Genomic DNA, 15,342 nt, shown 5'->3' on the forward strand with positions numbered 1-15,342 from the left:
GCAAGTTTTTGTTTTAGTGTATCAATGTATTCTGTAATGTGTATGTTGTGATGTTCGTGTTTTGTGTGTGTTTTTATTTTCTTGAAAATGTTTTTGAGCTGTTTCCTTAATTTGGGTGTTATGTTGTTTTTAGTGTATTGTGTCAGCCTGCCTAATTGCTGTCTAATGTCATTTATTTGTGTTTCTATTCTTCTCTGCCAGGCAGGCTTGTGATAGAATTGTGTTTTCTGTGTATCTGTCTGTGATTGTACTTTCAGACCATGGTGTGTCACTACTGTGACTGCCCCAGCATAAACTAATGTATGAATGTCTGCGAGTGTAGAAATTGAATGAATGTAATGTGGTAGTAAGTGAGTGTTTACATAATTTAGTGTTTTTCCTACTTCTTTTGACATGTTGATTTTTGGTATTCGTGGTCGTTGTGTGGGATCTGTACCTGTATATTTAGTGAGTGTTTCCTGAAATATAAGTGAGAGCGTATTAACTAAATCCATGTCTATGTTATCAGTGATGGATGAGGAAGTGTCTGTAGTATCATTAGTGGTTATTGTTGTATGTGTGTTATTATCAATGCTTGTTGCTGGATTATCCTGACAGGTTACATGATCTTCATTAATGTTAGATGTTTCTGTCTGTTGATGTATTTGATCAGCAACCTGTTGTTTGATAAGTTCAAGTGTTGTTTGTGGAATAAGGTTGTTGTGTATAATTGTTCTTTTTTGATCAACAACCCTTTGTTCGGTGACAGTGAGGTGAGGATACTGTTGTGTGAATCTATGGTATAGTTGTTGTCTGTATGCTGTCATGTTTGTTTTGAGTTTTGTGATCGTGTAGTAAGTACGGATGATAAACTCGTTCATTTCTACCGTCCATTTCATCCGTTGGCGTGGTTTTCCAGCCTTTGTGGTCTGCGGATGCATTGCCACAGAAACACCAAGGCTGGGTTGGTTCCTCACATCTGTTGAGGGCATTGCAGTAGCCATGCTTGGGCCGGTGCTGCTTTCGCCACCGGTAACCAAGGGAGACTGTGGCCTATTTTTCGAACGTGAGCCTCTGCCTAACTCACGAACGCGGACCTTGTTAACCCGGGCGACGTCCGAGCCGGTATCACATTTAGATCTGGTTACTACCATGATACGTATCTCCACAGAATGTGGGTGTGTGGTCACTCTTAGCTTCATTTCTCCCCATAGACCTTACTGGCATGGGTGTCCCTACCAGGAGCTTGTGCTCCAGCCTGCATTGCCCTATGGATCAGTAAAATTACTGGGCTCTCCCACCACGACCAGGTGGTGACCATGGGAGAGTATATTATTATTATTATTATTATTATTATTATTTACCAAAAAAAAAGATATAGGGGCCACAAATATAATAAAACAATTGTTTATAAATAATTTTTATGCAAATATAAACATCAACCAAAATCTGATTCATAGCAAATAGACACCCACAATTGTCGTAAATAATTGGGCTGTATTTTGGAAATAATAATTACGGTAATTGTGGGTGTCTATAATTTTTATGTGCACAAGAAATATACAAGATTGTATTTGTAAACAAAAATAATATTGTAGTATATTTGGCAATTTTTGTCAGTTCTAATTTAAGAGCTCCTTTGTTTCAAACCCTATGTCTGTACACCTGTTGCACATGCAAGCACTGCAGACCACATGACTGTTTTATCATCTGTGTTAAACTAAATAATAGATTCACTACAATTTTTATAAATATAATAAAAATTATTTTTCATGTAGAATAAAATAATTGCAGATTTTTTTATAAATTGTTATAAAATAACAAATTTCCTAAACTTATTTAAATAATAACTTTATCCAATTTTTTTTAAAATTAAGTCAATAAATTAATTTTTGAAATTTTATCATTAGTGATAACTTTTTAATATATTTTTATTGTAAAATTTTATTATTTTTAGAGGATATATATTGACTATTTTTAAATATTTAACACGTTAATCGCCATCAGACGCGCCGGCGGTCGTACTAATTAGGGCCGTACAGAGCCATTCAACCGCCTGTCGTCGCTATAACCAATGTAGTTTCACTTAAGGTCAAATTATCCTGGCTTCGTAAGACGTTATTTTACATCCTTGTGGCGGCCTCTCGTGTACATCTATAAAGTTGGCTCAGACTTCTGGTCGTCATATGGTCTCACGAAGTGGTCCGACGGCCGGCGGTCGTAGTGTTTTTTAAATAAAAAACTGTTTTATATCTGTTTTATATTATATTAAATATTATATATATATATTAATATTATATATTATAATATATTATAAATATTATATATATTATTTATATCTGTTTTATATTATATTAAATATCAAATTTTCTCATTGTGGCCGGTAAATACGCAAAATATCATATTACAGGTGGCAGTTAACGTGTTAAAACAGATAGCATTTTTTCTGGAGGCTACTTTCCTGCCTCGGCATGCAAAACATTACAAATTATCCACTGGTGGTGGCAAAAAACACTTATAAAAATTATATATTTAATAAAATTTACTGCCAATACAACAATTATAAATTTAGAAGAATTACAAAATTTCCTATGGACAAACTCTAAAAGTGTCTTTCTTTCTTTCTTTCTATCCCTTCATACACCAGCAGGAAGTAACAATTCTTGCAGTGGAGTCAACCTTTATCATAATGTTTTATAATATTTTTATTTCATATATTTTAATACATAGAAATAATCAAGATTCTGGAAATGGAATATCGGTAACTCTGATAATTTTGAAGTGTTTGATTCTATCCTTTGAAACTATTAATAAATCAAAATTCATCATTATTACTATTTTTATTTTTATTATTTTATTATTATTAATAGCATAAAGGTGTAAGGTATAATAACTATTAATTATACTACAGTACTTTTCATTAAAATATGAGAAATTCTAATATCCATTCTCAAAGCAAGCAAATTCAAACCATAATCTAAAAACAGGGTTTTAACATTTAATGTCAAATGTCAGTGGCAGTATGTGTTAAGCATTGCTCGTAGCTAATGTATTTCTTAAAGAAAAAATCAGTCAATGAAAAAGATTTCAAAATACAAATAATAATAATAATAATATTTAACATTATCAAGAATTATAATACATAAATGGTCATTCACAAAGAATATGTAATCTGTAGGATTTTATGAAATTAGGGAGTTGAGATATATATATTTAGATTTAAAAGTTTTTATTTTACAATAAATAAAATAATGGTTTCCAATCTTTCATGATAACATTGCTGACTTGTGAAAAGGTTTTTTGCAACATATATGAATAGGCAAAAAATAATGCATAACAATGTAAAAATAGTAAACCATCCATCAAATTAATTCATTTTATTACAGAATGTGATGTTGAGGGTATTACCATTTATGGTTTTTTTTTCAGTTGTCAGTCAAGATCAAGAATTTTTACAACAGCTAAAAGTGAAAAACTTGTTTTACATAAACATGATGATGATAAATTTTGCTGTTAATTGCAATATCTTTTAGATAAATTGGAATATTCATCAGAGTTTTGAAATGCTGTACATTCACTAATTTTTGTCATTGCCTCATAACCCCTTTCACTGAATCTTTGTTTTCCACTCCAGGTTTACTCTATAAACTTTTAAAATCCTGTTCTGTAGGTCCTAGTTAATATAATTTATTTTAACTTGGCTAAATAATATTCAAATTAAAATAAATGTATCAGAAAAATATAAATTTTTTATTTCAGAATTATTTTATGTAACACAGGTTAATAAATTTTATTTAGGTTTTTGCTTTCAGAAGAATTTTTATTATTTAAATTAATATTGTTTAATTTTATTGCAGTCATCAAAGAACTTTTATATTGGAAGTAATGGGAAGACATTGTGGGTGAGTTTTTATTTTAAAAAAGTAATAAATTTTGTATTGAAATATTATATATATATATATATTTTTTTTTTTTTTTTCTTAAAATAAATTTCATCTTTATTATTATAGTATTATTTTAGTGTGGACAGTTTATATCAGAATAATAATAATTTACATATACGCATAAATACATATATCTAATAATATATTTTGAGACACCATGAAGTCTTGATACTAGACATTGGACTTTTTCACATCCACTTAATTTTCTTATGTACTTTACAGTGTTTAAACTAATTGTTCTAAATGCCAATATGCATTTTGGGCTAGTGCCCCTCATCTGTTGGCAAACAATATTTATTAGTACATAATATTAGCAAAAGGGCATGGTTTTAACACAGAGAAGATATATAATAATAATAATAAACTTTATAGTTTTGAGTTACAGCTCATACAATTATTATAATTAATTAATTTAATACAAAAAATGGTAGTAACACAAATATTAAAAATACATTTACAAAATTAGATTTAATGGTTACATTACATTCATGGACTTTTTATGTAATTAGCAATTGCTAACGGAAAGTTAATGATCAAATAGGCTGATTTTTTTTAGAAATCAAAACAAACTAGTTTCTTTAATCAAGACAGTTGCCTAATTCAGCAGTTTATGGAATTTATTTTATGTAGTTCAACTAAGTATTGTATAAATTATATTAATTTATATAATATATGAAATATAAGATTATTAATTTTATCTTTATAGAAGATGCATTTGTTATTGTGCAGAATGATATTTTGACAGTTTAGTTTAGTAATATAAAAATTTAACACACTTTGAATGAGAACTCTTCTTATCCTAGTAGGAATATAAGGAATTAATTATATATAAAAAAACTTTCTGATAATAAATAAAGGGTTAATAATCATTCATGGAGTGACATTTTGATGAATGCTATCCAGATCTATTTGTTGCATAAATACCTTTTAACTGTAAATTTGCTTGTTGTATTCCAGTTTTAAATTGCTTATCTGTTATTTATTGTTGTAGATAAAGATATGATTAGCTGAATACATCAAAATTTTGAAAGAGCTTGACCCAGCAATTGGAAAATTTGTATATCAGAATATTTTCTACCCTTGTCCATAAAGTTCCAAGATTGATTTAATATCTTGATTTAGGTAAATATTGTGTGGTTCAAGATGTGACATTCAAGTAACTGAACATTTTACAAGTTACTTGCATCATTGGTAATAAGAATGATGTTCAAATTGAGCAGTAAGTTTATATCAAGTTCTGTTTGAAGCTAGGTAAGACAGTCAGAGAGAGAACGAATCTTTTATATGATGCTTATGGCAATGAAGCTTTATCCTGGATGTGAGTGTTTGATTGGTCACCAACACTCTACCTGATATAAATTTTCTGTGCAACTCAAATATTTGCACCCAAGATAAAGCTTCATTGCCATAACCATCATGTAGAAGCTGCAATGTCTCTGTGATTGTCTTGCTTAGCTTCATGCAGAACTTACTGTTCAATTTGGATATCCATTCTTATCATGGCAAAAAGCACCACTGACATGTCAAGAGAGTTTTTTCTGCCACACCCTGCCATCTAGCAGAAGTTGAGCAAATTAACATCAGTGACAAGATGACTTGTAAAATTTCCAGTACTTCAATGTAGCATCCTGAACTGCACAACATTGACTTAAGTTTAAATATTAAATCAGTTTCAGAACTTTATGGACAAGGGTTGAAGTTTGACAGCATTTCTTGGCAAGTACAGAGTTTGGTAGGGCCAAGATTTTATGCCAATATTTAAACATATACTTTCTATATAAATAATACAGTACTAACAAACAGATTTATACTAAAAAAAGGAATCCCAGAAATTTAATCTTTTTATAATATAAAGACTACATGGTGTTTAAATTAAACATTTTAATTATAATTGTTACTTTACAGATATTTAGCCTTAGTGGGAGCTTTGGCCTCTGAAGCAGATTTTGTATTTATTCCTGAATGGCCACCTGAATCTGAATGGCCTGAAATATTATGCCGTAAACTGAAGCAGGTAAAATTTTTGTGTATTGATAATGCAATAATATATTGAAATATGTAAAAAAATATACTAAAATCTCAATAACAAAATGAAATATTTAAAATAACTATTTGATGTTTAAATTTTTAATGTTTAAAATAAATTTTTTGATTATCTTTCATAAACTGTGTAAGATATATTTCTGCTAGATGAGTTTTTTATGCTCAACTTATCAGATTGAGTCATACTAACTTTAATGTTTTTGTTTATATATAGTTAAAATAGATATTTCTGATGAATGGCTGAAGGAGCCATAGATAGGCAAGTTTGCCTTTATTTGTTAAATGAAATTAATTTTTGTGCTTTAAGGTATTTGCTTGATAGCAATACCAGTATATGTTTACAGTCTTTTTTTTATAAAAAACAATAACAATAGTCTTTGAAAGAAAGTTTTATGGTTTCTTTTCAGAAATTTATATCTACTTTAAATTTTGAACAATGGTAACAATAAAACAATTTTCTATAGGTTTATTTTCCTCAGTAATTGCTTAATTTATATCATGTTGAAATAATTACCAAATTTTAGGAAAAATATTTTAATATAAACTAAATTTTTTATTCTCTTTCTAAATAAATATGATTGGTTTTTGGTAAGTATTAGGTTTACTTGCAGATTATATTTTGTGATCAAACTCTTAGGTAACTTTATTTGAAAAATGGAAAATACAGTATGACTTAGGTTAATATTTTCATATACAGTCAAATCCCTCTATAATGATATTTTGCAGAACAAGAAAAAATATTGTTGTAAAGAGATTTATTATTATAATGAGTGTTTTAAAAATTTATCTGTTTGTTATTTAACATGACTAAACTGCAAATAGGGTTATTTCTAAAAAAATTTATGTGATGTTAGAGCAAAAAAACATGCAGTATTAGTAGTCTCCTCTAGTACAAGATTTGAGTGATTTTACTGAATATTATTTCTATAGTATATATTAAATTTTAAAATTGAAAATCAGTCAGAAACTGAATCAATCCTAGTCAAAAATGATTAAGTAAAACTAAACTAAGTCTAAATTTCTTATTTTTAAGGAAAGTGCTTTGTTTAATTATATTAATATGTGTAATTTGCAACTCTAAGACATCTCTTTTTAACTTATTATGTTAAATGAATTTAGGCATTAAAATACCAAAAACATGCTAAATCTGGCAACTTTGCTCCTGTCTGTACTGATGCTCACTGATCAAAGTTAAAATTTAATTTACTGCATTATTATCAATATAGAGAAATGAAAATATGTCTATTTTACAACTACAGTAAAAAAATGTATTGCTAAATTGAGATATATCACAGTACAGAATATTGTTCAATCAGAAGTTTTACATTAAACTAATGTAAATTGCATAGGATATTATATTTCTTATTATTATTATAGATGGGTTTATCATTATATCAATAATTGCTGTACTGAGATTTGATTGTAATATTATAACACATTTTTCTGAGAATATCCTTATTTTAACCTATCATTTTTGCATATAAGGTATAATCATCATCATCATCTAAATTAACAAATTAGTGATTTGTTTACAAATGAATTTTATTAAAAAATAAAAAATATTTAAAAATTACATACATTAAATAAATAAAATTGTAACAGGGCAGAGATATTGGACAACGTTTGAATATTATTATTGTTGCTGAAGGAGCCATAGATAGGCAAGGAAATCCAATAACAGCAGAAGATGTAAAAAAGGTATTAAAATATTTATTTTGATGTGTATTGTAGTTTACATTATATTGATGAGCTCTTTTTATATGTTTTTATTTTATTAAGGTTGTTGAAGATAATTTAAAACAGGATGCAAGAATCACTGTTCTTGGACACGTTCAACGTGGTGGAAGTCCTTCTGCATTTGACAGAATTCTTGTAAATGAAAAAGAAAAAATTAGTATATAAGTAATTCTTTACAATTTATAATTCTTATGCAATTCAATTGTTAGGGTTGCAGGATGGGTGCTGAAGCAGTGATAGCTCTTTTTGATGCTACTCCTGAATCAGAAGCTTGTGTTATTTCACTAGCTGGAAATCAAGCTGTTCGTCTTCCACTTATGAAATGTGTACAAATGGTAAGCATTATATAACAATATAAAATTACAAATAATCTCAAATTATATCTGATTTTATATTCAAATGTTTATTATGTTGTATTAACAATTGAAGTTTCTGTCAAAGTATTCAGAAAAATTTGGAATGGTCTTATATTTATTTAAAGGTATCTATTATAAATTATTTTAAAATTGTAATAGATGCTAATTTATGTATTATCATTATTATTATTGTAATTCTTGAGATGATGATTGGGAAGTTACATTCTACAAATTCTATATTATATGATAAAATCTGCATCAAAATGAAAGTTTGATAAATGTCATATTTAGCTTTCGTGTTATTTCTGAAAATGATACTTCATTATAATGTAATTGGTCAACATTTATCTTTATCAATATCATATTAAAAGTTCAATGTCCTGATATCATTGATGTGGAAATTCTTGCTTAATGAATAGATAATTCATGTCATATTTTCTGTTTAAACACATTAAATATAGTCAAATTTTGTTTGGAATCATAAAAATGACAAATAAATGGAAGATGATTAATTTTGAGATGATAATAGACAAAATAAATTGAATTTAAAATGGCCAAAGACTAAATGATGTGTCTCAAAAAACACATTTACCACATTCAGCTGTTGTAACTGTATAGCTCCAATGACTTGTTTTAGAAATAGATTTAACTAATAAAATAAAACATTTCTATGATAGTCCCAATATTGAATTTCCATATTGGAACTATCGTAAAAATTTATTCTTTAACAAATAATGAAAAAATAATAATAATAATTATTATTATTATTATATAAATGTATAATTAACAAAATTAATTTTTATTAAAAATTTTTATAGACAAAGAATGTTGGAAAATGTATGAAAGATAAAAATTGGCAAAATGCTGTTAAACTTCGAGGAAGGTAATTTTGTTTATGATTATTATTGTTTTAGAATAATTTATTGCAATTATTATTATTCAGTTACAATTAATACTACTAATAATAAAATAAATAGTATTATAATTTTGGATGGTAACCTGTGAGTTATCTATGTTTACAAGGCAATTTGAAATGATGTGCCGGTTGTAAAGGTAAAATTTAGACTTTTGAAAAAACTTTATAAACTTTATTGACAATTAACTCAACAACGATTACAGTTAATCTTATAGGTAATCATCATTGATATCAATTGCATCTTTCCACTTTTGCTGCAAACTTTCAATTTGACTAACATATAACTACTGGGGTTTTCTCTGAAGAAAGTCTCAAGCATCGTTCTCACAAGGTTATTGTCATTGAACTATATACAGTGGTAACTGATACTTCAAATGTTTCAGAGTTCAAACACCTAATTCATCAAAAATCTGCTTTGGAATTCAAACAATGCTTTAAAGTTCAAACTGAGCATTGAATGGAAAATGCACTTGAAGCATAAAGTAAGCTTCTGAACAAAGAATATAATCTTAGATTAGCAATAACGTGTTAAAATTCACAACTGTTATAATTAAATCACACACTTATGTTAATTAAGAAATAACAACTGCTAAAAATATGCAAAAACTTTCTGTCCAACCCTTTACTTATTAATCATTGCATTCAAGAAGTATGTGGAAGCAATAAAGTCTAACTATTCAGGTATACCTGTGAGATAATTAATTAGTTTGAATCTTTTTAAAGTATAGCCAGTTTTAAAGTATTGTATGTAAAAATCCTTATTTTTAACAAATTTTAGTTGACTGAGGAGGGGCTATTATGCCTGAAATGCGAGATGTACACGCATATCAACTAGAATAAAGATGAAGCTAAGTGATCGTTAAGTTGCACTGCATTGTGTTTGAGAAACAATAGAAATAGAATACGACACGGTTTTAGGTTATCAAAAGAAGTCTAACTAATAAAGGAAGGCTTGAAAAAGGCTAAGATAAAAAAGGAACTTATTGGGAAATGTGAAAGTGGTACATGTATGGTGGATTTTGCAACTATGTTTAAGATGTTGAAGTCAGTGATGTGTGACCAGTAAATGCAATTTTCATTTTATTATACATTATTTATATTTTCTATTTATTGTTTCATATTTTAATTTATGTTTAGAGTATTTATTTGTATTATTTTTACCTTAAATTATGTGTATTTGCTATTTTACTTAAGTTTACTGAAATGGGTATTGTTTAGGGTCTAAGAATGGATTAATACACTTTCTATTATTTCTAATGAGAAAAATCACTTTAGACTTTAAATGATTTGGAGTTTGAACACTCCTGGAATGAATTAAATTTGAAGTACAAGAGGTACCATTGTATTGGCAGTATGGTTCTGCAGGGTACAAAATAGATAGTAGTCAGTTGGTGCCAAGTCTAGGCTGTAAGATGGATGAGGTAGAATCTCCCAGCCCAGTCTGGCCAGCTTCTCTAAGGTTATCTTTGCTGTGCACTTTGTTGTCATGGTGATATTGGACTTTATCAATTATTAAGTATGGAACACTCAAGCTGTTATGCTAATTCTCTGATGGTCAACTGTGGATTATCATCATTCAGTTGCAGGAGAACATCATCAATAGTGGAATGGCTGCTTGGGTTGGATTCGTCTTAAAGTAAAAAATCTGCATTCTTGAATTTCTTGAACCAATTGTAACAGGTCTGCCTGTTGACTATGTTCTCACCAAATACCTTGCAGATGAGATTGTGAACCTTCATTGTGGCCATTTTTGAAGTGATAGAGCAACAGCACACAACTGTGTTCTTTGGAAAGTTTCATATTGTCAGATATTGCTGATGAATCTATTTCCAATGAAATGTGTGATGAAACATCTCCTGGTTACTCTATTTATATACCCACATCAAATGTTTTATAACATTTTTTCCAGTTGTTTCAAGAAAAACTGAAATGTCTAAATTTCACTTTTACAGCCCGATACATGGGATGGATTATGTATATGAGTGTCTGTGGTATTTGTAGGATGGCTCCTGGGTGTCTAATAGTTTGTATTTGTGAGAAAGCTTTTGATGTATTATGTTTATTATTGTTTGTTAAATAAAGCAAATAAAATTTTTTCATTTAATGGACATCTCTCTCACATATGAAGTTTAGGAGGCTTCCTTTTAGTATTTCATTTTTTCATTTCACTTATTTTATAGTTATATCTACCTTGAAGTGAAATAAAAAAATACCATTTGATGTTTGAGATAATACCTTTTAAACAGCATATTAGTATGTAGTATAAATTGCTTCTTGTTTGAATAATTATGTTAATAAATGACTTGTTGTCATAAACTTGATTTTGAGGCATATTAATAGCAAATAGAAAATTAGCATACTAGTATGTTTATGCTTTCAATAGCTGTTCAAAAGACTTTCAGATATACAGTAAGGCAGGTTATGCAAAGATAAAGATTTTATTTTCATTCTAGCAATTTTTTGTCGTCATTGGTTCAAGTTATTTACACAAAATTATAGTAATTTTTGTATTAGTATGATAAATAAACTTAAATTTAGTATTCAAAAACTAACTGTTTTTTATTTATAGGAGTTTTGAACGGAATTTAGAGACATATAGAATGCTGACAAGAATAAAGCCTCCAAAAACTTCTTTGGAAAGTTTAGGAAAAGATATAGTTAGTATTCAATAATTAACAATTTTGTAATAAAAATTGTAGAAATTAGGATAATTATTTTTCTGCATTTACATAGTGAATTAATTATATTGAATAAATGTCATATTAAAATAATTAAGTAAGAGTCATATGATTTAGTGCTTTTTTTTTATAAATTATATAATGCATTTTAAAATATTTTGGTTGAATATTTCTAATGTTGATTTTATTATTCTGTATGTTAATTTTAAAAAATTTTTTAGATAGAAATTCATTTTATTTTTATATTATTATTCTTGCTTTATTATACACATTTAACATTTTTACTCATTTCTGAAACATTAAATTTCAATAAAGTTCAAAAAGAATTTTGAAATTTACTATTTACAATTTCAATCGAGAAGAAAAAAAGTTAATTCTTTTTTAAAATTATTTATGGATTACTATTTTCCTAGTAATTTTTTGTGACATATTTAATGTTAACCAAAGAATCTCAACCAAGTTTTTTCTTTTATCATTTCTGAGAACTTTATTAAGGAACTTTTTTTACTTAGGTGAATGAATAAGTCAGTTTTACATATTTGACATCAGCTCAAGGGTGTCCATAGGAAGTGGCCAACAAGGACAATTGTTCCTTCTGAGATTCTTTCTTCCTTTCTCTACTCCCCTTTTTTCTCCTTTTTGTTTATGACAACTTCTTTTACATACAGACCAATCTCCACTTATTAAAAAGTTTGTAAACATAAACTTTTTAATAAGTGGACACAGATAATTCAGTATCAAGGTAAAAGTATTATCACTATACTTAGTTTAAAAACCAATAATGAGCTTACACTACAGTTGATAGTTGGAACACGTGGCATATCAGACTTGCATTGTCACTATATGTCAGATTGATTCACAGTGGCATTAAATCTGACTTATAATCATGCCAAATTCCTCTCTTACTTCTTTCAAGTAAACTTTTTTGAAAACTTAATATAATTTTAATATTAAATGTAAATAATAAGCTACCTGCAGAAATACATTGTATTAAGGTTTTATTGTTTAAAGAAGATAACTAGCAGATGATTCTTATAAAAACTTTTTTGAGAAAAGAAGTTGCATCATGAACATTATTTCAGTTTTATTGCATAAATAAGATGATTTTAAATAGCATAAGATAGAAATTATTGAATATAAAATATAATTTAATTAATTCAACTCAACATGAATTATTTATAAGTCTTTACTAAATTTAAATAATAATAATAATACTATTAAATTAAATAATGCATTAAACATTATAAATTACTTGTACTTAAAATTTTAAAGCTATTTTAAATTACCAAATAATTTTATAATTTTCTTTTAATAATTCTATATTAATTTAATATATATATATATTAGTGTGTCCATTATTTTTCGAATATTTTTTTTTCTAACAGATAGGGCCTAGTTTTGTTTATTTTACCCTTAAATACTCCCACAATAAATTTCAGCTCATTTTGATCACTAGAACCCGTGTTGACTTGCATCGAATCATTTCCATACATATAGTGCTAGAGAAGTGGCACGTATTCACTTTGTTTGCCATTCTAACACAGTTTGCTAGGCTATTAACATGTATAGTTTTTTTTCGAAGATGTCAGTGGAATTATGAAGCACTAAAAAACATATTTTCTTAGTCAGAGAGATAAACCACCAAATCACGGGGGCAAAATTATCGTCAAATTGGTAAGTACTTGCAGTTTTGTTTTTAACATTTGCGAAGTTAAACTAACTGTGAGTGAAAGCGTAAATCTTGTAATACGCAAGTGTATCATATTTTGGGAAAAAGCTAGAATACCTAAAAAATCTATACCTAACTGTGTCAAGAAATTGGTGGATATTTATCAAGTATGGAGACTCTCCATATGTGATAAATATCCACCAATTTCTTGACACAGTACACCATTCTTGACACAGACTGGGACACCCTAATATATATATATATTTAAAATTTAATTTTAACTTTCACTTTGTAAATTTTATTCTAAATTACTTAAATTATACTATTTTTATTTTTTATGATATCCTATTTAACTCTCCAGGATGTATATAAGTACTTTCTTCCTCCTCATCCTCCTCCTAAAAAGAATAGATCCATTACCCTGGATAACTACTCTGCCAAATTGACTATCAGATTAGCTTGGCTAAGAGTATCAAGTTAATTTCTTTTAGATATTGTTTTTTTTTTATTATACTTATTCAATTATTGCATACAAAAATTTAATAAATAAGTTTTGATTATTGTTTAGAAGTCGGTAGTACTTTTAATATTGAACATTTTCAAGAGGTTCAACCTTTTTCTAATAGTGGCACCCCCAACTTAACAATTTTTTCTTACATCACCCTTCTTTATTAGTGTAATTATTGTGCTTTTTGTACTTTTAGTAATACATGTAAGAAGTGTTAAGAGTGCTGCTCAATACTATATTTCACAGCATCCCTAGTGTCATTGCAGTACACTAGTGTGCAATGGTATTCCAGTTGAAAATTACTGACTTAATTCCTAGCAGCAGAAACCACATTCATAGTACAATATAGTTACATTCAACATAAATTTTTTACAATTTGAAATTTGTAAAAAATTGAAATTGAAAGTGAGAGTTGAACTAGAAATTTAAAATTGAAATGTGGAATTTTCTTAAATACTTAAAATAATTTATCCAATGTTCTGTATGAAGTTCGTCCTAATTTCTCTTTCTTGTGAATTTTTCACAGTTTTCAGTTCTTTTAAACTTTGTAGAATTTAAATTTTTATTTGATCAAGATAAAATTATGTACCAATGTACATCAAAATATATTGAAAATACAGGCAAACTGCAATAGAGTTTTCATAAATAAAACCTTCCTTGTAAAATGCAATAAATACTTGCAAACAGCTCTTTCCCTTAAATATTAAATAGAAAAGCTTTTAATATTTGAATTATTAAATATATAATTCTTCAATACAACATTTTGTAATAAAATCACGTGACTCAATCTTTCAAACAAAACATGTATGTGAGTCTCATTTCTGTATATTTCTAATTGTTTAAGGTTTTTCAATTTAAAATAACACTTGATTTAATGACAGTTTCAGAGGCAAAGAAATGATACTGCTAAATTAAAGATTGGCTTTACATATTACTTTAAATTTGCATGGGCATTCAAATTTATTTTTTATATGTTTTTCTAGGAATTAATGGAATAAGTTTTCTGGTTACATCTTTAAAATTAAAATTATTATTAAACTAACATTATTCTGTTATTCATTGATTACCTTCAAGTAAAGGTAAATAGAAGTTTAATAGTTTATATACCATATATAAGATCAGATTTCTCAAATGATGGAGAATGCTTTTTCAAGGATCACAAGATTTTTTTGAAAGGGGGGTCAAGGATCCTGGCAATTATATTTGAGTGTTTACCAGATATTAAAACCTTGGAGAGTTAATCTTGAACTTTTGTATTAGAAGTTGAATTTTATAAATGTATATAAATGCATTAAAATTTATATAATTTTTTTCTTATTCTTTTACTTCTAATCTGGACTTTATAGCAGGTGAGTTTTTCTTTCTTAAAAATCATTGTTTATCCCTGCATGCTTTCATTTATTTCCTAATTTTAATTTTTAAAAAATTTATCAAGAAATTTACATATTTAATAAACTTTATAAACATTTGAAAGTTGTTTCATGTCAACATTAAATTATGACAACTCCATTT

The 15,342-nt window shown here is 27.4% G+C and overlaps 1 protein-coding gene across 1 annotated transcript in view; it reads left to right on the forward strand.

Annotated features, from left to right (window-relative positions):
* Window positions 1-15,342, forward strand: part of LOC136972295 (ATP-dependent 6-phosphofructokinase-like) — a 55,101-nt gene that overhangs the window by 26,153 nt on the left and 13,606 nt on the right. Inside the window, exons 5-11 of the mRNA XM_067266857.1 lie at window positions 3,837-3,881; window positions 5,829-5,937; window positions 7,569-7,664; window positions 7,746-7,838; window positions 7,913-8,038; window positions 8,878-8,942; window positions 11,545-11,632. Of these exons, the coding sequence (XP_067122958.1) occupies window positions 3,837-3,881; window positions 5,829-5,937; window positions 7,569-7,664; window positions 7,746-7,838; window positions 7,913-8,038; window positions 8,878-8,942; window positions 11,545-11,632 (622 nt within the window). The remainder of the gene's footprint in view (window positions 1-3,836; window positions 3,882-5,828; window positions 5,938-7,568; window positions 7,665-7,745; window positions 7,839-7,912; window positions 8,039-8,877; window positions 8,943-11,544; window positions 11,633-15,342) is intronic.

Source organism: Centruroides vittatus, unplaced genomic scaffold (genome assembly GCF_030686945.1).
Source record: "Centruroides vittatus isolate TY-2023 unplaced genomic scaffold, ASM3068694v2 contig_1057, whole genome shotgun sequence".
Lineage (NCBI taxonomy): Eukaryota > Metazoa > Arthropoda > Arachnida > Scorpiones > Buthidae > Centruroides > Centruroides vittatus.